At 35.2% G+C, this 26,293-nt stretch overlaps 6 protein-coding genes, 1 non-coding gene and 1 pseudogene across 9 annotated transcripts; 3 read left to right on the plus strand and 5 right to left on the minus strand.

The window, feature by feature from the left end:
• Positions 1 to 3,858: 3,858 nt before the first annotated feature.
• TRNAG-GCC (transfer RNA glycine (anticodon GCC)) lies at positions 3,859 to 3,929 on the minus strand. The gene has a single exon. It is a non-coding gene; the product is annotated as a tRNA-Gly (tRNA).
• A 943-nt stretch (positions 3,930 to 4,872) lies between these two features.
• On the minus strand, positions 4,873 to 5,588 carry LOC130500691 (uncharacterized). Its single transcript, XM_056995643.1, has one exon. The coding sequence runs from the start codon at positions 5,497 to 5,499 to the stop codon at positions 4,939 to 4,941; it is 561 nt and encodes a 186-aa protein (XP_056851623.1). The 5' UTR covers positions 5,500 to 5,588; the 3' UTR covers positions 4,873 to 4,938.
• A 4,730-nt stretch (positions 5,589 to 10,318) lies between these two features.
• On the minus strand, positions 10,319 to 12,308 carry LOC130500701 (vacuolar protein sorting-associated protein 27-like). The gene is made up of 3 exons (XM_056995655.1): positions 12,027 to 12,308; positions 11,550 to 11,837; positions 10,319 to 11,484 (listed from the first exon to the last, which is right to left on the minus strand). Exons 1-3 carry the CDS (start codon positions 12,162 to 12,164, stop codon positions 10,450 to 10,452), a joined length of 1,461 nt encoding a protein of 486 aa, XP_056851635.1. The 5' UTR covers positions 12,165 to 12,308; the 3' UTR covers positions 10,319 to 10,449.
• Positions 12,309 to 12,926: 618 nt separating this feature from the next.
• Positions 12,927 to 13,710, minus strand: LOC130494327 (GPI-anchored protein LLG3-like). 2 transcript variants are annotated; one of them, XM_056995649.1, is made up of 3 exons: positions 13,587 to 13,710; positions 13,445 to 13,501; positions 12,927 to 13,305 (listed from the first exon to the last, which is right to left on the minus strand). In XM_056995649.1, the coding sequence occupies exons 1-3, from the start codon at positions 13,666 to 13,668 to the stop codon at positions 12,962 to 12,964; spliced, it is 483 nt and encodes a 160-aa protein (XP_056851629.1). In that variant the 5' UTR covers positions 13,669 to 13,710; the 3' UTR covers positions 12,927 to 12,961. The 2 variants fall into 2 exon arrangements, with proteins under 2 accessions (XP_056851629.1, XP_056851630.1); XM_056995650.1 differs by lacking the exon at positions 13,587 to 13,710 and having other exon boundaries at positions 13,445 to 13,520.
• A 2,048-nt stretch (positions 13,711 to 15,758) lies between these two features.
• Positions 15,759 to 17,217, plus strand: LOC130500697 (E3 ubiquitin-protein ligase RMA2-like). Of its 2 annotated transcripts, XM_056995652.1 has the most exons (3): positions 15,759 to 15,879; positions 15,985 to 16,075; positions 16,493 to 17,217. In XM_056995652.1, exon 3 carries the CDS (start codon positions 16,496 to 16,498, stop codon positions 17,075 to 17,077), a length of 582 nt encoding a protein of 193 aa, XP_056851632.1. In that variant the 5' UTR covers positions 15,759 to 15,879; positions 15,985 to 16,075; positions 16,493 to 16,495; the 3' UTR covers positions 17,078 to 17,217. The 2 variants fall into 2 exon arrangements, with proteins under 2 accessions (XP_056851632.1, XP_056851631.1); XM_056995651.1 differs by having other exon boundaries at positions 15,776 to 16,075.
• Positions 17,218 to 17,324: 107 nt separating this feature from the next.
• Positions 17,325 to 18,540, minus strand: LOC130500698 (uncharacterized). Its single transcript, XM_056995653.1, has 2 exons — positions 18,229 to 18,540; positions 17,325 to 18,148 (listed from the first exon to the last, which is right to left on the minus strand). The coding sequence occupies exons 1-2, from the start codon at positions 18,518 to 18,520 to the stop codon at positions 18,120 to 18,122; spliced, it is 321 nt and encodes a 106-aa protein (XP_056851633.1). The 5' UTR covers positions 18,521 to 18,540; the 3' UTR covers positions 17,325 to 18,119.
• A 2,188-nt stretch (positions 18,541 to 20,728) lies between these two features.
• On the plus strand, positions 20,729 to 22,527 carry LOC108848763 (expansin-B3). Its single transcript, XM_018622198.2, has 4 exons — positions 20,729 to 20,983; positions 21,068 to 21,368; positions 21,611 to 21,740; positions 21,984 to 22,527. Exons 1-4 carry the CDS (start codon positions 20,821 to 20,823, stop codon positions 22,185 to 22,187), a joined length of 798 nt encoding a protein of 265 aa, XP_018477700.1. The 5' UTR covers positions 20,729 to 20,820; the 3' UTR covers positions 22,188 to 22,527.
• Positions 22,528 to 25,552: 3,025 nt separating this feature from the next.
• LOC130500700 (uncharacterized) lies at positions 25,553 to 25,880 on the plus strand (annotated as a pseudogene).
• Positions 25,881 to 26,293: the final 413 nt, after the last annotated feature.

Consider the following 26,293-nt stretch of genomic DNA (forward strand, 5'->3'; position numbering starts at 1 on the left):
CTTTTGTATAATGTAATTGTTGTGGTGTAGTGGTTCAAACCCTTCTTTTTGACCCCTGTGTCACGAGTTCAAAACACGTACATGACCCTTTTGGCTATAATAAACCTAATTGTGACCCCTATAAAATCTAGACCTAGCTCCGCCACTGGTTGTTTGTATCGGGTCTCGTGCCCCAACTAAATTTTATCTGTTCAGAATTTTGATTTTCTTTATGTAATTAGCTTAAACCCTATGAAAATGCTCTCTACTAACTTGACATTTATAATTGTGCCTCCAATTAGAAGTAAAAGTATGTCTAGATCCGCCGCTGACTATAACCGGGCGCAAACTGTATGCTATATATTAATATGAGAGTTAAATAGTGTGTGTTGGACTTAATAGAATAAATGCTGTTAAAAGCTGTCACATGTGCTACCTCTGTATAATTTTGTGTTATCGTATGTGATCCGTGTCAGATAAAAAAGGATATGAAATGATCTTTTTGTATCAATTACAAGTTAAATTAGTTGATATTGGACTCGTTGAATAAACAATCTGATACTTGACGTTCATTTCTTCCACATGTGATGAGTCGATACGAAGGCTATGGAGACTACAAAAGGCTAATCGATATTTTTTTCTACATTGAAAGATCCAATTAAACATTCGGATTACCATAATAAAGTATATTTGTAGATTAGACCTGTACAACATATATACTCGTCATTGTTTTGTCACCAATCACCATAATCAATTTATATTCACTATTCGTATTGCTTGATGGATAGACCCTGGCTAGGAGTGAATCCCAAGAGAAAAGAGAGCAAGGTTAATGGAAATGTCACTTTATAATTTTTTTTAACATCTGTAGTTGAATTGAATATATTATAAACGTTCTTTTGAAAAGGATCGTTTCCGACCTCGATGCATCGACTATAAACGTTGTCTTTTGAAAAGGATCGTTTCCGACCTCGATGCATTGTCGATGCATTTCTAGAAATTAATAAATTTATTCAATTTCAAACTAAACGGATTTAAAATATGTCACAAATCGATAAGATAATAAAATAGTAATATTAATCAGAAAATCATATGTAAACATATGGCTACACTAAAAATATAAATAATAATATATATGTTTACATATTTTATATAAATATGAATCAACCATTATATTGTTTTTAATATTTATAATAAAATTATTTAATATTTAATATATTTTATACGATTTAGTGAAATTGTATCTAAAACTATATTTAAATTCTATAAAACATATTTTCTATACACTGAATAATGCAATAAAACCAACGTAAATGTCAAAATTTAAAAAAAATTAATGAATATAATCAAAAATCAAATATTTTTTATTTTAGGTAAAAAATATTTTTTGTGCAACATTATTAATTTATAAAGTTTTTATCGGTTTTACTATCTTACAATTCTTATTGTAAAGAAAACGTCACCTGAACCTGGCAACTCATGTTCACCAATCTAACATGCAATCGATAAGAAGGAAAATAAAACAGGAAATATCCAATAGCAATCCTAACTATCGAATGGGGAAGAAGGAAGAAGAAGACTAATGTAAGATTAACTAATTAAAATTTCATCAATTATGCATAGTAATCGTTGTAAAAAAAATGCATAGTAATCACAACTATTGAATAAATGACTACTTCTTGAGGCTATGTACTAAATGAAAGCTGTTTATATATTTAGCAAAGACTTTAATTCGGTTTTGTTTTTAGTAGAGAGGTTAGTTATGCGCTTAATTTTTCAACAATGCTAAAACATTTCTAAACTGTTCTCTTTTTTTGGTCAGCTGTTTGAATACTGTCCATGATATCAAATCTGAGACTAGCTCACATGGTCGCACCTATCTGCTAACCATCATTAAGCACTTACCCAAGCTCATATTTAATTAGGCCTGAGTATAAAATCTGGAACCCGAAATCCGAACCGAATCCGAACCGAAAAACCCGATCCGTTATCCGATCCGAAATGTAAAAGTACCCGAACGGATCTTGTAGGGTGATATAAAAAATATCCGAAACCGAAGTGTTATTAACCGAACCCGAACATGTAACCTAAAAAACCCGAAACTAATAGTTAATATAAATATTTTAAAATATATATATATATATAAGTATTTTAGTTATTAAATTTAATATTCGTAAATAATATGATATATAATAATAAATATTAACGATATTAAAAATGTTTTAAGTACGCAATTATTTATAAATAAGTAATTTATAATTTGTTCATTGCAATAACAAGTTTACTCTCTATAATATAATGAATATTGTTTACAAATAATGTTTGTTTTCATATTTGATTTAACGTTTTATTGTTAATTTAGCAATTTTATGTGTAATAGATTAATTTTTATTAATTTAGTTGTATTTCTTTAAGTTTTTGTTTTTTTTTATTTTGGTTATATCCGAACCGAACCGGTATAACCCGAACCCGAATGATATATGGTTACTTTATGGGTTTTAGGACGCAATATAATTTTTAACCGAATCCGAAGTGTTATTATCTGAACCCGACCCGTACTAATAAAATTTTACTATGTGATCTAGGAGCGTAAACTCGAAAACCCAAAAATCCGAAAAACCAGATCCGGACACCAACGGGTACCCGAACGTCCGGACCAATATTTAATCATCGGTTTTTCTAGAAAAAAAGGGGAAAAAATACTTTTGATATCACTGATCGTGCGTTACAAAAGTGTACTCCCTCCGTTTTTTAAAGAATGTCGTTGTGACATTTTTCACACAGATTAAGAAAGTTGTTGAAATATATGTAAGTTGTAATTACCTCTTTGACCAATAGTATTTTAGATAAATAAAATTATTTATAAAATCAATGTAGTTTGCAATTAATTTTCAGCTGAAAGTTAGTATAATTTATATTGGAATTGTAAAGTGACACTCTTTGTGTAACAAGAAAATGAGTTTAGAGTGACATTTATTATGAAACAAAAGTAATAAAAAATAACATTGGAAACATAAATTTAGAACTCGTCAAGTTACTTGGGAGTACTTACAATAATGGATGAGGTAGCAGAACATTAAATTGGATTAACTTTATGTCACCTGCTTCGTTTCTTCCCTGTACGACGACGACTTCATGGTAAAAAAATAGCAATTCGGATATATAGGTCGTGGTCTTAAATCCCACCAACCCAACATTATATCAAACTAAATCAAGTACCTACGTGATAAATCTTTTCAACAAACCTTAATTTAAAGGTGCTTAGTAATGGACAGAGACTGATTATGGCTTTGGAGATAATGATAACATAATATGATTCTTTTATTAATTAACTATAAGCAGACAAAAACTTTCCCTTCAACTTTCTTTGGTCCTTTTAATGAAAAATGCTTTTCAACCTTCAATTAGTGTGTTAGCCAGTTATTCTTTAGAAAAATAACATTACCCTGAATCCAATTTGTCTATAGTAAAGTGACACTTTTAACGTAAGTTAGTAAGTTAAGTTAGAATATCTATAAACAAGATTATCATTTCAGGATTAATCTAATTTTCATTTAAACATTAGGTCTGAATGTAATACATAATGTATACACGTATATCCTAATATCTATCATGTATAAACTAACTGCACCCAAAAAATTAAAATTTGTTTTGTAAATCTAAAGTTAGAATAAAATAAAAAGGATCGTAAATACATTTAGATTATTTTTTTGATAACCTCAGCCAACTTTTAAGTACTAGGAGGACTGAATGATCGGCCCATAGATCGTATAATATTGTTTTGAAAAAGCATACCATACTTTATAGCAGTAGCTGCACCATTCCCACTTATTTCGAAGATTCCGATAGCCCAAAAGGGTGAGAAGTTAAAAGAATATGTGCACCAGCCGGGAATCGAACCCGGGTCTGTACCGTGGCAGGGTACTATTCTACCACTAGACCACTGGTGCCTTGTTGTTTAGTAAGCAACATAGAATTATAGAAAACAGTTTTCATGAAAATTTGTGAAAGTTCAAACATAAATGAAATTCATACACATCATATTTACAAAACAATGACACAACCTCTATATAATAGTAACTACAACAACACGCTAGCTTTTTACCTACCTTGAAGAATAGAACCAGAGCTCTTAAAGGAATTGGAATCTGAAGACGAGCGCCATCTATTTAGGTATACGTGGGTGTTGTCTTCCGTCACTAGTTACCAACAAGTAAGAACTCTTTATACTCTCCGATAAGATCACTTACATGCCTTCGGCCTTCCCTTTCCCTCTCATCACCATCATCACTCAGTCTCAATATATGCACCACTTGTCTCATCTTTGGGTGCATCCTCGGATCAGGTTGCACACAGAACAGTCCTACTCTCATGAAGTCTAAACCATCAACCACTTGGTCTTTCTCCAGTAAACCCCACATTCATTCCACTATCACTTGTCTTCCTCAAGTCAGATTTGAGATTTTGGAGATCATAGACATTTACTAAAAACATTAATATTTTCTTTTTCAACAATTTAAGGGTTTATGTCCATGTATTTAACCTTTGATTTTTTTTTTTTTTGGGTGGGGGAGGAAGCTCAATACCAATGTTTGACCATCCAGTTTGCTACAAAAACACTCCAAAACCACACACACTGTCGCCCTGTCTTAACCAGCTCAGGTTCCAACCATGCGTGTTGTGCTAACCTATCACTTTGCTATTGTTCTGCAACCTTAGCTAACCCGGAATCACCTACGCTAACATTCATATCCTTGCCTAGTAACACAGCTCAACTTTATATTTCTATAAAATAACAAATTTTGACAGCATCATCCCTTAGGCTACGTCTCTCTCTAATCAGTCTCAGAATCGGACATCGAGAGTAGTAATAACAATTCATAAGAAGAAAAAAGCAGAGAAATTAATATTTATAAAGAATCAAGAAACTAATAAGAAGTTACAATTTTTTTTAATGAATTATCTAAAACATAGAGGCTTCGTCAATCTTGGAGACGACGCCCTAGTTGTTGAACTTGTTTCCTCAACCCTTAGGCTCTTCTTCTTCTCCTTCAATCTCTTTCCCGCCGATTCAATCGATTTCTTAATGAATTTGCTCTCTCCACCGACTCTATCAAAATCATCAGATAGGTTTCTGATGATCCTCGCCACCACGCCTTCATCTTCCTCCTCCTCATCAAAATCATCAGATAGGTTTCTGATGATTCTCTCCGCGCCTTCATCTTCCCCCTCATCATTATCGTCGTTCAGATAAAAGTACCTCCTTCGTTTCACCGCAACCGGAGACGCGGGAGGAGGAGGAGAATCACAACCACACCTCTTCTTCTTCTTCTTCTTCTTCTCGGAGTCTCCAGCGCTGGAACTCTCGAGCTGTGCTCGGAGCTTGCCGACGTCACCTTCGATTCGTCCTTGGAGACGGAACTGAGGATTGACGAAGAAACGAGGACGAGAAAGCGCGTTTCCGTATAACTCGACAGACCTAATGGCGATGCTTTTCTTAACGGTGGGCGTCATCATCATCGTGAAATTACGAAAGAAAGAAGACAAGTGATGTAAACAATAAATAGTTGTGTTATTGATCTATGCTCTTTATATAGAACTCTAAGTTTCCATAATTCTATCTATCTAGAAAAAAGGAAATTATACAATAAGGAAATTAATATCCAATAATGGAAAAAAAAAAAAGGAAATCAACACAATAATAGCACAAGGTTCTTTCAAAAGCATGACACATCAGATTTTTAAATCACTATAGGAATGACTTGTCATTAACTGAAAAAAGTTCAACATCCAATGAATTTTTTTTATTAATACACATCTGTTTTGTTATCGACACATCACATGAATAATCTTTCTAAACTAAAAAACCTAATGTGTGTTGAATTTTAACATGCTTTGCTTTCGACGAACGTGCATCAGAGTAAAAGAAAAAATGGAAACTCAAGGGTATATACATGGAAGATGCAGGATGCGATTATGGTGGTGGCAATCTAAGAGTTTTCCGAAGCTGCTGTTATGCTTCCTCGAGGATCGTTATCTCTGCATCTTATCGGAAAATCCAATTTACTCGGTGAATTCATTTGACCTCTGATTCTAGAAAATATTGAGAAAAAGACGCATACCGAGGATCACACAAATGGGACTTAAATACAAAGAGGAACACAAATCAATCTCAGATGGAAAAAGAGTAGTTAAGGTGAAAACCATGAGATAATAATGTGGGTAATTTGATCTAACATTTTTATGCATGTTTCAGGAAGCCAAAACAAATCGTGGAAGAGAATCCAAGAGTGGCAAGCAGTTAACAAATGTGTTTGCATTGAACCTTTGATTAAACACACAAAGAGAAAGTGAAATCAAGAGAGAAGAAGTGGAAGCAAGGAAGCTTGCCACACAAGAAAAGAAGAATGAAGAAGTGACCAAGGAGTCACTTAGAAGAGGAACAACGAAGTTTAGCAGAGAAGAAGCTACAAAGAAGAAAGAATAAGATGATAAAAAAGAGACTTCGCATGCAAGAAACAGAGGAGCTAGAAGTAAGACCAACGTGGACAACATAAAGTCAAAGTAAGTTGAGTTGTGTAACTAGAAGTTACACAACAAAAAGAATAAGAGTATTAGTTTAGTTAAGCCAACAAAAAAGAGTGAAGTGTTGGTTTAAGTCTAGCTAGATAGAATTGTTAGGAGTTGTTAGTAGAGGTAAGGTGTGTGTAGTAGTTAGTGAGAAAACTACTACAAGAATGTGCTTGTGTTGAAGTAAGAAAAAGAATCCAATTCTAAAAAGAAAAATAGTTGGAGAAAGAACAATGTAGACAATTAAAGATAAACTCTCTTCTCTCTCTACAAGAACAAAGACAGACGTGAGAGAGTAAAGGGACTGTGAGTGTGTGCATGTGTGATGATACACAAGTAGAAACAGAGAGAGTGAGTGAAGAAAAACAGACTGAGAAAGAGAAGAGCTGGCCTGCGCGAGTGAAGAGGCCAAGCCAAAATCACAACAAAGTGTAGGACAGAAGTTGAATGAAATATGAAGATCGTGAAGGTAAAAATTACAATAATAAGACTACTCTGTTTTCAGTGTGAAGCTCTTGTATGATTGATCACATTTAGAGGTTTTAAAGGCTCTACTTGATGCCAGGGGCGGACGCATGTACAAATGGGGTGTGGCACATGCCACATACTAATAATATCAATCCCTTGTGCAAGTTTTTTTTTTGAACATTAATCCCTTGTGCAAGCTCATAAATATATACAAATGTTTGGCGCTTTGGCTTAAAATGCTTAATGGTGCCACACCTAATTCAAGTTCTACTGCTTGAACAAAAGCTCTGTCCACCTATTTCAAGATCGAGTGCTTGAATAAACACTATGTATTTGTTCATTCTTTAGTTTGCTATTTGAAACTATTTTTATATAACTGCTTTCTTTTCATTCTTTTTAATATTAGTTCTTGACAAAATAAAATTGTAGTCATTTAGATTTTACTCTAACAATTTGTTTTTTTTATATTTCTTTTCCAATAGATAGATTAAACTAAAAACTAAAATGAACTGTTTCTTTTATAATTAATGACATTATCAAGTGCAGTATGTAATTTTATAATATTACTTGAATTAATATTTAAAATTATAAAAAATATTTTTTATGTGACCAATTTTATAATAAAAGATTTAAATTTTAATGATTACAAAATATATTCTAATTTCATTTAATAAATTTTGTTTAATATATAAATATTTATATATTTAGTACCCCCATATTATTATTTTTTCTGGGTCCGTCCCTGCTTGATGCCATGTTCTCTCCTTGCTCTATCACTTTAAATCTAAAAACCAAAAAAAAAATGAGACATGCTTGTCTACAATTTTTATAAGAATATTATAAGAACATTATAGTATGCTCGCGCGATTGAAATGAAGAAAACAAACAATGTCAACAATCAAAAGTGTTGTTTACAGACTAAACAATCTACAAACAAAAAAAAAACTGTTTTTTTCATTCCCTTTGTTAAGAGAAAGAGGTGGCATTCTAAGGAATACCAAGAAGAAACATCATGAAGCTTTCTTTACTGGTATGACATTAAATAGATTTTCTTTTTTTTTTTAGAATCATAACAACAAAGAGAATAGTCACATAACAACTTTCAAAATTTATATAAAAATATAGAAATGCCAAATAACATATATGAGGGAATTTAGTTAAAAGTGACAAATTTAAATGGAAAAACTTGGAAAAAATAAAATTTAAAATTGCCATTCTATAAAAATAGAGGGGTCTAATGGTATAACTCAAATTGGAATAGACATAAAGTTTAAAAATATGCAAATTACCAAAATATATACAAAAAAATTATTTACCTTTTGGTTTGAATCAATTTTTAAATAGTTATAGTTAGAATTTAGTATTACATTGATTCTATTTTGATATTTTATTCAAAATATTTATTTTATTTATTACAGTTTATGAAAATTTTATATCAAAAATATAAATAAAATAGTATACTCTCTTTGTTTCAGAAAGATCCATATTCTAGAAAAAGATTTGTTTCAAAAAGATACTTTTTTTACCTTTTCAATGTAAAAATTGTAAATTTCAAAAAAAAATAATAGTGTTTATTAGATTTCTATTGTCTAAAAGTTATGAAAACTTGCTATTCACAAAAATAGTGCATTTACGATCAAATTTTAATGTGTTTTCTGAATATAATGAAAAATTTAAAATATATATATTTTTGAAACGGAGGGAATATAAAATATTCCGCGGCGTAGCGCGGATGCTTATCTAGTATCCCAATAATGAGATAAAAATGGCTGATTTATATGAACATTATTTATCGGGCGCGAGAGAGACTCTACCTCGCGCTGTTTGAAATAATGTTATCTAGCGCGCAATTTATTTGGATTATGCTAGACTAGTGATCGACGAGTGTTGTAAGTCTCGTAACGTTCTAATGAATAATAAATAAATAAAAGTAAATAGACAAATAATTTCGTGAGCTTGCTCATTCCTACGATCAACATGATTTTATTATACACAACCACAAGTCGACGATGCTCATAAATACATACAAGATTCTGCAAAAGTCTATACTAATAAAAGTAGCACTTTGAGGTTTCATGGAGCATCCACATCAGCGGAAAAAAATTCATCGAAAGATGCCTCGTGGTATGATTATCAAAAATAAAAATAGAAAGTAAATATAAAATATAAAGAAAATTAAATAATAAGTCAATATACAATATAAGAAATAGAAATATTACATTAAACATCTATCGTAATATTATCATTTGATAAAAAAAAAATTAAAATAAGTAAACATACAATATAAGAAAATCTAAAAATAAGTAAATATACAATTAAGAAATTAAAAAACTAAATTAAAAAAACAATCTGAAAAATATAAAGTAATATAAATTTAAAGTAAATATACAATATAAGAAATAAAAATATTATATTAAACATTTATCATAATATTAGAATAAGTAAATATACAATATAAGAAAAACAAATGATAAGTAAATATACAATATAAGAAATAGAAATATTATATTAAACATCTAACGTAATTTTATTATTTGATATAAAAACAAAAAAATAGAATATTGAATATAATATATAAGAAAAAAATAAATATACATTATAAGAAATAGAAAAACTAAATTAAACATATATCTGAAACATGTATAGCAAAATAAATAATAAGTAAATATACAATAAAGAAATAAAAATATTACATTAAAAATCTATCATAATATTAGAATAATTGAATATACAATTTAAGAAAAATAAATAATAAATAAATATACAATATAAGAAATAAAAATGACATGAAACATCTGTTTGCAAAATGTTTAATAAATATTGATAATTTAGAAATCAAATTTAGTTACAATTATATTTTCATAAACAAAACAATTCTGTAAATTCATTACATATAATTTAGAAATCAAATTTAGTTATTAATAAAAATTAGATTATGAACCCCCGTTTAGTTTAATATATTTCTAATAATCATCTGGTTCATTTTTCATTTAGAGACTAAAAATACAGAACAAAATCACTTTTCAGTTTTGAAAGATCAGTAATGAGTAAATGATATATCACAATCAAATATTCATTTGTATCTCTTTCCACAACGTAAAACATAATATCTAATTAATATAATCTTTTGCAGCATTAAATATTAATGCAAAAATTTACAAAACACTTATATATGAAACACTATATTCAAATATATAGTAAAATTTGAAATATGTTTAACTGTTTTTGAAATTGTTCACCCGCGTGTACGGTTTAACCCTAGTAAACTCAAAGAGTTTAGATTTGGGTTCAAGTGACAGACTAAAAGTAAACAAGCACACGAAATTATTTGGGGAAAACATAAATTGAGTTCAATAAGAAGAATACACAACAGGCCCAATCTATTGGGTCCAATAAAACTAGGGCCTAGAAGAGGAGCCACTGTGGCTTCTCTCACCACCCTCCTCTGGGAGGCCCTCCTGAGGACTGAACACTCAATCTGTCAAGGAGGGCGTTGAAGTCTATAGGCTGGCCACTCTCCTCCATCCTCTGAATCACGCTCATCACGTGTTCTCCTCTGAAACCCATGCTCACTAGCTTCTCTATCAGTTCACCGTATTTTGATCTTAGAACCGGAGGTGGTGTCCCTGTGTTGCCACCACCTCCCTGATGCTGCTGAGGTGCGTACCCACTACCTTGTGGACCTTGCATGTAATGGCCTTGCTGCTGTTGCTGCGGAGGAGGCTGAGTTGGTGGGTATTGCATCCGCCCACCTTCATACATGGCACTGGCATACCCGGGAGGAGGAGGAGGTCCTGAGGGTAGATACCCATCGCCTGTCTGTGGGCTATAAGACATCTTTGTCTGCTGAGGAGGAGCCTGTGGTGGTGGTGGTGCACCGTATCCGTAACCTTGCATCGATTGTTGAGGAGGTCCAGCGTATGGTGATTGCATCTGCATGCTGCTTGGCAACGGTTCTACTGGAGATTGGTTGCTTGGTGGTGCAGGCGAGTATGCTGGGTAGCCTCCACTGGACTGTGGCCTCGCCTGTTGCTGAGGAGGCCAGTTTTGCTGGTACTGCGGGAAAGACTGAGTTTGGGCTGAGCTTGGATGAGATGGAGCAGGAGGTTGGGGCATGAACTGAGCCTGCGCCGGTGGTGCTTGAGGCTGAGATGGTGGAGCAGGTGCAGGTGTGTTTTGAAGCTGTGTATTAGGAGGCATGTAATACTGCTGCTGCTGTTGTTGCTGGGGCTGTGGCTGCGCTGGTGGCTGTGGTGGTATTTGATGAGGCAAAGCAAGCGCAAGCTGCTGGTTGTGTGCATCAGAGGTGTTCTCACTCTTCTTAGGCTCAGGAACAGAAGTCTCCTCACTTTGTTGGGAGTGAGACGGGGAAGATGAATCTTTATGCACAACTTGAAGCCTCGCTAGGTCTTTCTGAGTATCAGCCAACTCTTGTTTGTCTCTGAGAATCTGTACTGATCTACGAACCTACATCAAAAACATCCATTAGAACCGGTACAGAGTTTAAGAAACTACATTACATAAACACAAACCTCTTGAAGATGTTTCTCCACAGATCTAAGCTTAACATCAGCCTCCTCGTTATCACGAGTCAAATCCGACCTCATCTCACCAATAGTCTTATCAAGGTTGTAGCAGTAGAGCTCAAGCTGGGACAAGCGCGAGCTGATGCCTTCGAGAAAACGCATCACGTTGTCTGTATACTTCTTCATGGTTCTTTCCACAGTGGCGGTAAGATCTTGGCTCAAAGAGTCCTCAGGTGGACTGTAAGAGCTCGTAGGAAAAACCGAAGACCTCGCCATCCTAGTCTTGTTAAACTCCTGAAAATACAAAAAAAAAAAGTAACTCAGTAACAAGGCATGTCTATGTGTTTCGATTAACCTAGGAAAATTCAGAACCGGGACGATCGCGCGAACCGGTTAAGGCGAAATTATGAAATTCCCAAATCGAAAACCCTAGAATCCCAAATATTAACGGCACAGAAGGGAGAGGCGGAATCTGGATTTCACCTTATTGAAGTTGGTGGCGGAGATCGCAGGATCGGAGTTGGAACCGTTAGAGGAGTCCTGGTTGGTGAAGTCGTCGTACGTGCGGAGGATATCATCGGATCCGAAATCGAATCCCGAGTTGACCCGACCCGACGCCATCGATCCGATTACTGGAATCTCGATTAGTGATAGAAGAAAGGAGGTAACAGAAAAGGAAATCAATCGCTTGGGAGGAGAGCAAAGCTTGTGTGTTTCGTTTTCTTCCAACCTTTTGAGAGAAGGCAAGGCAAGCAGAAGCTAAACCCGACTTCTTCTCTTATTTGTGTATTAATATTTGTTTCTTCGTCCCCACAGATATTGAATATTTTGGTTCTGCCCCGTTTGTTTGGGTTAAGTTCATATAATTGAACGACGTCGTTTCATGGTGATGTGGTTGTTGTCCCAAGAACTCACAAATGGTAGTTGTGATGTTCGGACAACTGGATGGCTTAGCCAGCCATGATTGACCCATTTTCGTCTAACATAAACATATGATAGATGATTAAGATTCAACGCTACGCTTGTGTTACTGCTCACCGATAATCTTTGCATATTCTCATGTGGCAAATTTGCTACTGACCATATATATCAAGGGCTTGAAGATTAACTCTGACGTTACCAAATGTTATGATGATCCACACAACATGCTTGCTAGTTATGTGGCGTGTAACGAGATCTTCACAAGTACTTCAGATGTGTATCCCTATTGTTCTTATAGTATTGTTGATACGATACCATATGGATTCAATCCCGCATAATTCATGTTACTACTAAAAAGAAAAAAAAAATAGTTAACGAGAGCCTAAACAAAACTAGAATTTGCATGAAAGAATTAATGGTGTCACTCCGCAACTAATTAACGATGGAAATGTTCATATAATATCCCCATATTGTAACATATATATATAAAAACGTATTTAGAAGAGGCAAAACAAGAGAACGGTGAAAAGCAATGCGTGTGTGGAGACAAGAGGGATCGATACATGAGAAGATGATGTGGCGGCCATTACGTCGGTGCAATCAAGCCCTTCTTTGCCTTCTTTGCACATGTTTGCGAATATACCGGGAGGATATCGACCATAGATATTGACGTAGCTGAACATTGTGGAGGCACATTCTGTCTTCTCATCGTTAAGAGCTTCCGCGAATGGGCATGCAAAGTCCTTGAAGGCGGAGCAACATGCCTTGGCTGGATAGTTTGGGCCTTTGCATCTACTCGTTATGATTGTGTAATTCTTGCTTGCAAAATCTTCTTTGCATGCTGTTGTTATCACATCACATATTAAACAATACATTGAATCTTGCTTATTTATAATTAGTTCTTTTTTTATTAGCCAATCATGATTGAAGCATGTATGAGCGATAGCCGATATACGATCAATGATTCAAAATATTCTTACGTGTTTTTGCCTGAAGAAGAGCTCGGCTTGTGGCTGGGTGTGACTCAAATTCATCAACTGCACATAGAAATTTCATTACGCTTTTCAAGAACGTGAAACAATTTTTTATAGACATACTTTATTTGAAATATTAGTAAATTACGAGAGATGTGAAGAGACGATGCGAATCCAGACAAGATGATGATTGAAAGAAGAGAAACCAAACAATGAGGATAAATCTCCATGCTTCTGTTTCCTCCTTTGTATTTTTCTTTGTCGCATTTGGTTTTCTAATTAAACGCTTTTTGTTTTGTTATTTCGTTTTTCGTGTTTTAGAGTTATAGGAGGAGAGAAAAATGCTGCGGATCGTTGAAGTAGACGAAACAATATCACTGACATGCCAACATAAATTTTCCTATATTAATCAATCCTTCAAGACAAACCATCAAATAACCAAATTGCTGGTTAAGCTTCAACTGGTTAATATCCGTAATTCCGTATACCAATTCGAATCGTTGAAGGCAACCTGATTGACATTGTTATTCACTCAGCAATTCTTTTTCCAACCCTCTTCTCATCACCTAAAACACTTCAATTAGTGGTTTCTCATTAAATTTTTAAAAGCATCTTATAATTAAATATTTATAAAAAGAAAATAACAAATTAGATGAATTTCTCATTCAATTGATATAAATTTAAATAATTTTTTTCCTTCTGGATAGTATTATATAAAAAAGGCCAAGTCCATCCGAATTACATCAAAGCCCAGATTCTACTGGGCCAAACCAAATATGAAAAATTTACAATCCGGGCCCAAAGCCCATCTCACAGCCCAAAGGTGTGAAACCCTAATTTTCGCGGCTCATTGGCACACACGCCGCCGCACCAACCTGAACTCGAAACCGGCGCCACCTTCGTCGCTTGGAAGATCCTCTACCGGAGAGCATCGATCAATCTCATCCGGATCCTAAGCCGACAGGTTCACCACACCAACCACACCAACCACCATCTATGAGGATACCTGAATAAAACCGTCTACAATCGATCTATCACCACCGGCATTCACGGCCGTAACAGGAGAAGAATCAAAAGGCAGAGAGGCAGAAAAGCACAAACCCATAGAGAAAGAAAGAAAACCTAAGAGAAACTAAAGATATAAACCGAGCCGAAGAGAGCAGTAATAACGGATCTACCATCTCTCGGAAGCAGGAGCCGGCGATGACGATGCTGACGGAGCCCCTGTCTCCCGGAATCAAGGACCGACGGTCGTAGAGTTTAGAAAGCCTCTACTCCCCGAAAAAAAACTGATCTCCAAGCCGACAACCTCTTCGATTTACCGCCACTCACCCTCACCACGAAACCAGAGAAAGCAGAGATACGACCGAGCAAAAAACCTCGCGAACTGAGCCCTTCCTAGCGCAAAACCCTAACCCAAAATCGCCAGTATATCGGTTGGAAGACGGTAGATCTAAAACCACGACAAAACTACAGGATTAAAAACGACTATAAAGGGCCACCGACGCCGGCACGCGCGTGTACGCGCCACCGGACGTTCGGAGCCACCGCTTCTCTCTTTTTCTTTCTCTTCTCTCTCTTCTCTCACTTTACTGAACAAATAAATTTAAATAGTTTAGAAATATTTTTTTCCTATAAACGATTTAATTTTATTTATAAATTAAAAATTAATACATGTAATTATATTAAAATATTTATTTTAAAAATATATATAGATGTTGTAGTAATTATAAATTTTAAAGTTAGAAACAAGGAAAAAAATTAAATAATTCTAATGGAAAAGGAAAATTACTAGGATTTAAAAATGGGGAAATAATGGCATGATGGTGTCTTATGGTGTTGCCATAAACTGTCAAATTTATATCTTATAAAAAATGAAATTTGGATAAACCGATAAGTCATGGGTCAATTTGGCAGTTTCTAATATCTTATAGATCATTTTTCCAAAATTGTTATATCAACTGATGAATATACATAATTGTTTTTCTTTGATAAAGAAATAACTTTTTTTGGTAAACAATAAAGAAATAACTTATAAGATAATGAATATATAATCGTTCTTCTGTAGTTGTGATTAAACATTATTTAGTATTGTCTTGTAACTCTTGTTTACTTTTCTAAAACAAACGATGCTGGTCCGTTGCTGAACTTTTAATAAAATAAGGAAGTAAAAGAAACAAAGAAAACACAATATTTAAAACAAGAATGTCATTTCGTTACGTTATCTACTAATTTGAATCAGGTAGACGTTTCTTCACTAAAATATTTTTTTTCGGATTTAGTTTTTACACCTTATAAAGTAATAAATAATAATTATGTAAAATAAAAATAATAATTATGCGTGCGTGTTTGTGTATAATACCAGCTCTCCTGCTTCGGCATCACCCTTGTGTTTGTGTATAATACCAGCTCTCCTGCTTCTGCATCACCCTTGTGTTTGTGTATAGTACCAGCTCTCCTGCTTCTGCACCACCCTTGATCTATTATTATTCTTACCCATTCTTTTTTCTCTAACTCCAAATAATTCTCCTCCCTTTGTTCATCAGCAATAACTCTCTGTGGTTTTCAAAGGCTAAACTACTAAACTAGCATCTAAAGTCGGCAGAGATCCATTGGTACTGACAATCTCTTCAACGAGTAAGTCTCTAAATCATCAGTCTTTATTTATATATCTATGTTGGTGCGCTTGTATCTACTAAATAGATCTGCACCGTTTCTTATTATACTATGTCAGTTTTAGATCATATGACTATGAATAAACTCCTTGCTCTGTTATTTGATTAGTTTCCCATTTGTCATCACTTCTTTAGTTCTTTGTTTAATTAGCCCACTACGTTTCTGTAATTATTTAGTTTCTTTTCTTATATGGTTATATATGAATAATAACCTGAAAAAAGGGATTAGGTCAAGTCGTCATAATAACTCCAAAGTCTCCAACTTGTTACTTTTAAAACCATTACTACTATTATCTTCTTCTTTATCTCTCAAAAAATTCGTATCTCATTTAATAAACAACGACTAGTCAAGTGAATGGGTTTATCTTGTACGTTTCAGTAAATGGAGATACACAACCAAGAAGACAACCTAGCAGCATTGGGTGGCTTTGGAGGAGACTTCGACTGCAACATATGTTTGGATCAGGTTCGTGACCCGGTCGTGACTTTGTGTGGCCACTTATTTTGTTGGCCCTGCATTTACAAGTGGACGTATTCTACCAACCATTCAAGACAACGCGTCGACCAGTACGGCAATATGAAGGAATCCCCAAAATGTCCGGTCTGCAAATCCGATGTCTCGGACGCTACGCTTGTCCCTATATACGGGCGGGGACAAAAAGTCCCCCAGTCTGGTTCAAACATACCGACCAGACCATCCGGTCCGGTTTATGACTTGAGAAGAGTTGGTCAACGTGCTGGACAAGGTGAGAGTCAACGGTACATGTATAGAATGCCTGATCCAGTGGTTGGTGTGGTATGCGAAATGGTATATCGGAGACTATTTGGAGAGTCTTCAAGCAACGTGACACCTTACCGGAGCGACAGCTACACAAGTCGGCGGACAATGCAGGCGGATGAGTCACTAAGCAGAGTCTACTTGTTCCTGCTTTGCTTCATGGTTATGTGTCTAATTCTTTTCTAATTGTATGTCTTATCCTATATATTTATGGAACTAAAGTATAAGTTGTTGGTTTACAAAAAAAAAAGTATAAGTTGTTGGATTGTGTGATGAGAACATATTAAAGTCAAAATCAAGAAACGGCACTAGTTTGCTTTTGTATATTTTGATATTCTCTTAAAAAAATATGTGATGGTGTGAGAATATGGATAAGGAGACTTGTCTTCTTTTTTTTTTTTGTCACAAAGGAGGCTTGTCTTCAAATCAAAGGATCTGTACACCAAAAAGATGAGATAGAGGCATTTAGAAACTAGAACGCGACGCAAACGGTGGTGCTTTTTCCTTTCCAAAAACTCTAAATAAAATTTGGACCCTACGTTTGATTGATAACGGTGAATAAGACTGTTGATATGTAGAAGAAGTTGAAATATCAATTTATTATATTAATGTTTTGGGTACGGTTCTTTCTTTATACATTAAAAATGTTGTAAATAAAACTGAAGTGAGCTGTTTCATTTAAAAGCATAGTGCAGTCTGAGATGACTTATGGGTCCTCATGACACAACCACTCATGGCCTCATCTATGGGATCCAAATTTGTAGCTTTAAAAGTTGTAATTGAATTTGCCTATCAGCCTACATCGGTAACAGGTTTTAGAATTTCTAATTTTAAGAATTTTTAAATATTACTGTAGAGTAAAATGAGCCGTAAAAGTAATCAGATAATAATAACAACACCAAATGTAATAGCGGATTTACAAAGTGCCGGACAAATCCTTATTTACACAAAACACATAAATTTTAGAGTGTATCTTTGCTTGCTTCTTTCCTACTTTACAACTCCACTCGGTAGAAACGAACCAGTTTCAAGCTCTGCACTCTTTCCTCATGTATTCCCACATTTTATCTTTCAATTTACAACCAATGTAATTACCAAAATGGATATGTTGTGTAATAACAGTAACATTACCTGACCTTTAACCGATTCTTTATCCTGCTGTGGAAAATGAAATCCTGTTGAGCAATTCTCTAACTTCTCCGGATTTTTCATCCATGCTTTTCTACCTTCACTCACTTTCACCCCGAACCTCCATGCCTACCACATTAACATACACGTATGTTAGGTTTATACTACTAGTTAAGAACTTTGACTGATTGAATCACATACATACATACCTGAGAAAGCGGAAACGTGTCTCTCAATCTCATCTCCTTCAATGTTTATCCCAGTGCCTTGACATTCTGGACAGAACACTGAAAATATTTGCCAGCTAACATTGCTAACCAACCCATTCATGTTCGCACCACTCTGCTTTGTGCATCTCTTTTTCCCCTTTCCACACACCATCTTGCTCCCAAGTATTTCACTCTCACAGAAGAGAAACCAGTGTACGACACAAGACACGTGAAACAGGTGGAACGCACCGAGGAGGTTTCTGCTGCCACACGCAAGTTTCCCTGTCTTCATGTTCAGTATTGCTGCTGCATCTTTCACATTCAACCTACACATCTTGTGTGTAACACAATCTCATTTCGTTTAGTATCCCTTGCGAAATGGGCTGGAACTAGGTTTCAAAATGAGTTGAAACACGTTTCAGGCCCAACCAGAGAAGACCCCAAGTACTTTAAATAGTTTGAAATAGTCTTCGTCATGATTCTTTCTGTAAGATATGTAACATGAACTCTCCCTCTTTGCAAGCTAAAATAAACGCTTAGAGAGCATATTCGTCACTCGGTACTGAACTAGTTCGAAAATTTTCAAGTATGAACCTTGTTTTGGTTTATTACTAACTTCTTCTCTACGTTATTTGGTAACTTTAAATTATTTTTCTTTTTCTTTTTCATTTCCCCTTACGCTGTACACAATTTATTGTATGAATGGGATTATGGGAACTTGTATAAAAGTCAAACCTCGAGTTGTGGAAGTGTAAACGAGAAGAAGGGTAGAGAGAGTTTGGTTGGCGTAAGAAGAATGATCTGATTATAATATGAACGGTATAAGATTCCAATGTCTTTAAAACTCACCTGATCAATTATTCATTTATTTCACGTGAATCATGATCATTTCATTACACATTTTGACTTTACCGCCATTCGCTATACCCTCTTTGGCTCTTCCCACACATCCTTTTATCGTCCACCTAACATTGATCTGAAAGACTGAATCTACGAATAAGGAATATTGTTAAAGTACACAATGACAACCTTAATAAGTGTTCTGCAATATGTAATGATTTTTTACGCATGTAGTTAAGTGAAGATCTTGCAAGAATCATTTGAGTACATACACCAAACAAATCAGTCACGTCTATTTATAATATTTTTGGCACAAACGCTTTAAATGCCCACCATTTTCTCTCTAATCTCTATATAATCACATTTAAACAAAACGAACCGTAATTGACGCTAGAAATATCTCTTTTGCACATTTTTCTCATAGCTTTGAGAAAGTAACTTCACATACATGTCGGGCCGTATAATACAAAGTAGAAAATTGGTCATGTGCTTTTTTAACAAAATAAAACAAATCGTGGATCCACTTTTTAAATAAGATTTGGGACTGAGTGAGTGAGTGGCCAACCCCGTAGTTATTATCTATTGCCCTACCAACGCTAATAATAACAAAACATGAACCTAATATGTCATTAGTAAGCTAAAGGTAGTTGTTCGTTATAGCATACGAATTAGCGAAAAAACCGTTACCTCGATTATCATAGTATATATCAACAAGACAACGATGCAATGATTTAAGCGTTGTGCACACGAGAATGGCCACCAAGTTTTTCTATGCGTAAATTATATAAGATATATTAATTCAGTTCTCATTCAAGTACACTCAATCATTCATGTATGTAAACTATATACAGAGATTAAGTCTTTCATCGAATTTTTACAGAATCATAACTATCATATATGACATAAACTAATTCAGTTATTACTAATAGATACTCTCTCTGTTTCTAAAAAATGTCATTTAACATTTTTCTTGTTATAAAAACTGTTACTTTAAAATTTCAATACAATTTTCAATTTAATATTAATTACAAATGCAATAATTTTATTTAAAAAAAATATTTATTTCAATATGATTGGTTAAATATGTATAATTATTAAGAACTTAAATGTATTTCAATCATCTTAATCTTAGTGAAAACGTGAAAGTGATATTTTTTTGCTGAAACGAAATGAGTATTAGATTAGAAGTCTATACACTTTCACTAATGTCATAAACATTTAGTAGTTATTTTTTTTTTGAACCTAACATTTAGTAGTTATATAAAATTGTTTTAGAACAAATGTTTGTATATACAGCAAACTAAAATCTGAATATATGTAATGAAACATTTATTTGAAGATAAACAGAAAGATAAGAGGAGATTGGGCAAAGGGCAAGTCAGTGTCTTAACGGATTCCACATCTCCTCCACAGAATCTGCGGGAGATTTCAACGGTCGAATCTCATAAATTTACCAAAACACCCTTGTAGGTCCCCTGACAATGACACGCTGGATCGTGCGAAATCGACGCCTTAACTGTCGGTAGGGTCCATATAGAGTGGCATCTTACCGTAAATAACATGGACGGCAAAGGGAGTAAACCGTCTACAACTCTAAACAAAAAGAGAAACTACAGAAAAGCAGTTTGGTTCCTTTTTCCCTCTATATAACAACACTGACATATCAATTGCTCATAACTCAGACACTCTCTCACTCACTCACTGTCGGCAAACTAACCTTTTTTGGCAATAGAGGTGATATCTCCGGAGAAAATGCAGCTCCCTCCGGTCACCATCTTAGCCACACTCTGCATTGTCCTGCAGCTCCTGACTAGCTCCTCCGCCTCGGTGATACTCAATCGCCACGTGTCTAACGCTCACTGGCTTCCCGCCGTGGCCACTTGGTACGGAAGCGCCAACGGAGACGGAAGCGATGGTAATTACAACACATAACTAAACCTCATGACTTCACACTCTAGCTAGTCAATTACATACCGGAATTGTGTCTCTTAATGCGCAGGAGGAGCGTGTGGGTACGGTACGTTGGTGGACGTGAAGCCCCTCCATGCGAGAGTTGGAGCCGTGAATCCTATTCTCTTCAAAAACGGTGAAGGATGTGGCGCTTGTTACAAGGTTCGGTGCTTGGACAGGAGTATCTGTTCCCGGAGAGCCGTCACTGTCATTGTCACTGACGAGTGTCCCGGCTGCTCCAAAACCAACACTCACTTTGATCTCAGTGGCGCTGCCTTTGGTCGATTGGCTATCACCGGAGAGTCTGGTCCCCTCCGCAACCGTGGTCTCATCCCCGTTATTTACCGCCGGTACATATTTATTTTATTAGTATTCTCTTCCAAGTAATTAACTCGTGACAGTGCACGATCGAATTAAATAAAATAGGAATTATATTATATCGTTTTCGGTAGTTAATGGTAAGAAGCTAAACAGAGTTAAGTACGAGTATTAGATTTTATTGCAATTGTATAATGGTCCCTCACGTTTTTGACCGTTGACCATCTAGTCTTTTCCCACTGCTCATTTTTTATTTTGTTAATTAAAAAAAAAGGACGGCATGCAAATATAGACGGCAGAACATAGCGTTCCATGTGAACGAAGGATCAACTGATTTCTGGTTGTCTCTACTGGTCGAGTTTGAAGAAGGAGAAGGCGACATTGGCTCCATGCATATTCGCCAAGTACTCTTTTTACCTCTCTAAACTTTACTTTCTCTTTTCCTTACCACAATGTCACTTCCACCAACTGACTTGACTCACTTCCACTTTTACTTTGTATAATACTAAATGAAAAAAGGAAGAAAATACTTAGTGGAGTGAGCACAATCATGGTTCTTTATTGACCAACTAAAAAGGCACACACACAACTAATAATAAAATAGACAAAAGTGTAAAAAAGATGGGTTTATTTGTTTAATGGTGCAGGCAGGAGCGAGGGAATGGTTAGAGATGAAGCACGTATGGGGAGCCAACTGGTGCATCATTGGAGGGCCACTCAGAGGACCATTCTCCGTCAAGATCACCACTTTGTCCGCCGGTAGAACACTGTCCGCCACTGACGTCGTTCCTAGAAACTGGGTTCCTAAAGCGACTTACACTTCTCGCCTCAACTTCTCCCCCGTCCTCTGAAAGACTAATATATTCTTACTACTATTTATATGAACTTTATCTTTTTTTTTTTGAAGAGAGAAATAGAGAGTGACTGCTGGCCGTAGGATGGCAATTGTAAGTAAGTCCATCTGAATCCAACGGCTCTTGCGTTCTCTCCTCTTCTTCCTTTGTGTTGTGGATTTGTGTGTGTGTGTGGGTGAGTGTGTAGGAGCCATTGTAGCCATCTCCAAAGGGGAGATAGAGCTTGGAGTAGTATTTGGTGGTTTCATATGTCTTCTTTTTCTATCTAATTGTTGTCATTTCCTACTTCTATTATGGGACACTACATAATATATATCGTATGAATGTTTGTCACTTACTCTTTCTATTGTGGGACACTACACAATGTTTCATATGAAAATTGAAACACCACGGAAACAGAGTATGTCTCTTCTTATCATCCAAACCCAAGAAGAGTATATACAAATATTCTATATATTAGGTTTGTTCCAGGAACTTCGTCTTTGAGATTGTCGTCACCTGCTTTTAAATTAGCTCAAAACTACCAGTGTTCCATTTCAAAATACATGTAGATGATCGTTAAGATAAAATATAGAAAAACTTAAGATATGTAACCAAATAACTCACGAAGCCATCAAAATAGGCTCTTTATAATTTCAATAGCAACTGGAATATAACCGGCTCATAGGCTAGTATATCATTTAACCCAAAGTGGAAGCAGACAAAGTGTTGACAGGACATGGGAGGCTCACTAGGTATCACCCGAAGAGGAAGCTCACAACGTGTTGACAAAACGTCTGCCTCTTGCGGAAGCTCACAAAGTGATTTAGACCTTGAAAATGATTGAGATTGGGAAAGACCTCGATGTAGGTGGTTGAGACGTCAGACTTGGAAATGATGGCGCTTACAAATAAGTGGTCTCCAGCTGCTTGGTCACACTCCTTGGCAGGTTCTTGTTTGAGCATTAGTGTGTATTGTGATTACTTGCTTTTGCCAAGGCAGTATATATGGCTTAGCCTAAGATCGCATTTACAGTTGTAAAAAATATAAGCTCTGATGGGCCCGATCCTCTTATTGTTAATTTGTGCGTTTGTGTATGTGAAGAGTTTGCGAGTGTGTAGGAGTCACTGTTAGGCTTCTCCAAATTGGTGATGCTGCTAGAAGTAGTATTTAATGGCTTCATGGCTTCTTCTTTTTCTTTCTAACACTTGTCACATTCTCCTACTATGGGACACTGGAGTAATATTTGGTGGCTTCATGTCTTCTTCTTTTTCTATCGAACTTATTGCAAATACATTCGCAAGAATAATTTTGAAGTTTGTTTCTGTTTTACATTCGCAAGAATACTTTCGCGATCGTGACTTTCTGTTTACTAATCTTTGTGAAGTTTGTTATGTCTTTCTGAAATAATGACCAAGACTTAAATTTCTGTTTGATTGGTAAATTTGAATTCATAATTATTTTTTCATGCATCAGTGGCTCAGATTTGCTGTTATAGCTGTGTACTCTCTTTAGCTTTAAGCTGTTCCAAGTTTGTGAATAATAGCGTAGAACTAAGCTAGCTAGGAACCTAAAAATATATCTTTTATCTTTTTTTTTGCGGGTTCTTAGGCTCGATTTGCTTGCATATCAAAGTTTCATTCTCAATATTGATATATACATCTCTAGAAGAAAAAAAAGTTCAGTGGCTCAGCAATTATGTCGTCGATCTAGAAGTAAATTACACAGTATATTAATATTGGCCTCTGATCATGCAGTGGAGTAAATGCTTGCAATCATCGATAAGGAAAGAGATGAAAAGTTGCCAAAGTTCTTGCATGCATTCTAGAGCTTGGTCTTTTAAATTTTATAAAATTCCCATATCAATCTATATGTTTATGTTCTTTATCATGACAGCCCTAACCCACACAAGTTTTCATTAGCCTAGTTGTTGGTTTCTATGTTCTTTCTTTCTTTTTCTTCCGTTTCAGCTATCATCTGATATTATTACGCATCTTCTTTTCTTCTAATTTTCGCCCCTCTCCTGAAGGTGTACGGCGTTTTGACTTTACCAATTAGAGCCAAAAATATCAAGATAAGACATACAGTCGATGTCTGTAACATGCTAATAAAAGTCATACTCTTGGTGACTATAGTATTTACCTTGTTCAAGTTTGAATATATGCTAATAACACAAGATTTTACGACTACTGTTGTTGTTATGTACATTGCAGGGTTTGAGTTTTTGCTCATGGAGCTATATTCTTGAGTCTACAATCCAGAATACAGACCCAGAGAAAAGAAAGTACAACTGGTTATAGAATATAGACTTGTTAGTCAAAGGCGATAAAGTAGTAGAAGTAGAAGCAGACATGGCTTATCTACCCATAATATGATGAGAATGAATCTGTATCCTCACAAAGCCAACTCCTATTAACCATATGAGATTTAGTAATGCACAAACGAAGATTAAATAGCAATCAAAAACTCACTAAAACAAAGGGACAAGACAAGAAGCATTGGATGGGCGGTAATACCACGTGATGGAAGCACGTGACGACCCATAACCGGCTTCCACGCAATCAAACCCTTCGGGGACGTCGCCTCTAGACTCTAGGCAGCTTCCAATAATGTATCCAAATATCATTTAGTTTTGTTTTGAGCCTCTTATCGTTTCCCATAGTATAAAATAAACAAAACATACAATAGACAAATTTTGAAATCAACTTAACAAAAAACAGAGTCACTTATCGCCAAGATACAACAAAGGTGGGGCTCAACGTAAGGAGTGACTCATCTTGAGGATATATAGTACCCTCTAAGTTCGCCACTTGTTTTCTCTTATACCTCCTTACCATCCACTTCCCATTTTCTCTCAACATGGTACAAGCCCTTAATCTAATGATTAATAAATCTATTAGTATTTTATATTCGAAATTTAAAGTTCAAAACTTCAAATGAATCATGTAAGAAAATTCCACATAAAAGAATAGCCAGTCAAACATAACTTTTATAATACTATTGGTAGAAATAGAACCGTCAAATATAAAATTTTCATAAAATATGTATAATTATCAATTATAAATCATTAATATATTAATTATAATAATTGTAATATATATAATAATAAGTTAATGGGAAAAAAAAGAGAATCTCAACATCTTGTATCGCTTTCCAAACCTGGATCCCACTGATACATGATCCATTGCATTTATGCTTATTAAATCTTTTCGAGTTTACCATTAACCCTCAAAGCCTATGATCCTTTCGCTATAAGTACACACCCTAACCTCTCCTTCATCTTCCGACAAAACCTTATAATCTCTCTTCAGTTTACTCAAGAGCTTCTCAAAATCTTTTACAACTTTAATCTTCAAAGATCTAAAGAAGAAGTTTATCAGATCATGAATTATCTAAACAAGGTCTGGATGGCAGCATCTTTCGTGGCTGTTCAAGGAAACCCGATCACAGCGTCAAGCTAAAAACCGGTCTCAGCTCCGCCCACCGCCTTCAACGCCGACTTTCCTCCGATCTCCGCCCTCTCTCCGCCGCAGATGTCCCGTAGAGGTGCTCCTTCGGAGAAAGACGACGTACCTCTTCTTCCTCCAATCCTGATGAATCGCTACGTCAGGTCATGTACCTCAGCTGCTGGAGCCAAGGCTAATTCTAGTTCCATCCATTCATCACCACAGATGATGATGATGATGATGTGATGATGCATGGTGACTTGCTCATGGATTCGCTTGAGTCAGAAAAAGCGAGTTGCATTGCTGATGATAAACTGATAAATAGTTCATTGTATATTTGTATTATAGTCATCTATGTGAATATTAGACATATGTTCAAGAAGATCAAAGCAAACGTTCGTTTTATGAGAACTATTTTCTAGTTTCAAGTATCTAACCATTCCAAGTTCTCGTCAAAATTTTATCAAATTTTGATTGTGATTGCCACTAATTATTCAACATTACCTACAGAGAATTTATTCAAAATTAAAATAATAAAAGATTCCAAAACCGTCATTATCCAATGGGACCAGACAAGTCAGTAACTCCACAATGCTATTATTTTTTTAATGCTTGCATAATTGTATCAGGTCGCCACTAAATAACTCAATAATATATGCATTTTTTATTTGAGAAAAA

This window comes from Raphanus sativus, unplaced genomic scaffold (assembly GCF_000801105.2).
Source record: "Raphanus sativus cultivar WK10039 unplaced genomic scaffold, ASM80110v3 Scaffold0015, whole genome shotgun sequence".
In the NCBI taxonomy this organism is placed as follows: domain Eukaryota; kingdom Viridiplantae; phylum Streptophyta; class Magnoliopsida; order Brassicales; family Brassicaceae; genus Raphanus; species Raphanus sativus.

Bases quoted from the DNA above. Each gene is read 5' to 3' on its own strand.
- LOC130500691 (XM_056995643.1), bottom strand. From the start codon at position 5,499: ATGATGATGACGCCCACCGTTAAGAAAAGCATCGCCATTAGGTCTGTC.
- LOC130500701 (XM_056995655.1), bottom strand. From the start codon at position 12,164: ATGGCGTCGGGTCGGGTCAACTCGGGATTCGATTTCGGATCCGATGAT. The intron at 11,838-12,026 runs GTGAAATCCAGA...TTGTATTTTCAG, and splicing joins CCGCCACCAACTTCAATAAG to GAGTTTAACAAGACTAGGAT. The intron at 11,485-11,549 runs GTTTGTGTTTAT...TTTTTGATGTAG, and splicing joins TGGAGAAACATCTTCAAGAG to GTTCGTAGATCAGTACAGAT.
- LOC130494327 (XM_056995649.1), bottom strand. From the start codon at position 13,668: ATGGAGATTTATCCTCATTGTTTGGTTTCTCTTCTTTCAATCATCATC. The intron at 13,502-13,586 runs GTAATTTACTAA...TTCTATGTGCAG, and splicing joins ATCGTCTCTTCACATCTCTC to TTGATGAATTTGAGTCACAC. The intron at 13,306-13,444 runs GTAAGAATATTT...TGATAACAACAG, and splicing joins TCTTCTTCAGGCAAAAACAC to CATGCAAAGAAGATTTTGCA.
- LOC130500697 (XM_056995652.1), top strand. From the start codon at position 16,496: ATGGAGATACACAACCAAGAAGACAACCTAGCAGCATTGGGTGGCTTT.
- LOC130500698 (XM_056995653.1), bottom strand. From the start codon at position 18,520: ATGAAGACAGGGAAACTTGCGTGTGGCAGCAGAAACCTCCTCGGTGCG. The intron at 18,149-18,228 runs GTATGTATGTAT...TTAATGTGGTAG, and splicing joins ACACGTTTCCGCTTTCTCAG to GCATGGAGGTTCGGGGTGAA.
- LOC108848763 (XM_018622198.2), top strand. From the start codon at position 20,821: ATGCAGCTCCCTCCGGTCACCATCTTAGCCACACTCTGCATTGTCCTG. The intron at 20,984-21,067 runs GTAATTACAACA...CTTAATGCGCAG, and splicing joins CAACGGAGACGGAAGCGATG to GAGGAGCGTGTGGGTACGGT. The intron at 21,741-21,983 runs GTACTCTTTTTA...TTAATGGTGCAG, and splicing joins GCTCCATGCATATTCGCCAA to GCAGGAGCGAGGGAATGGTT.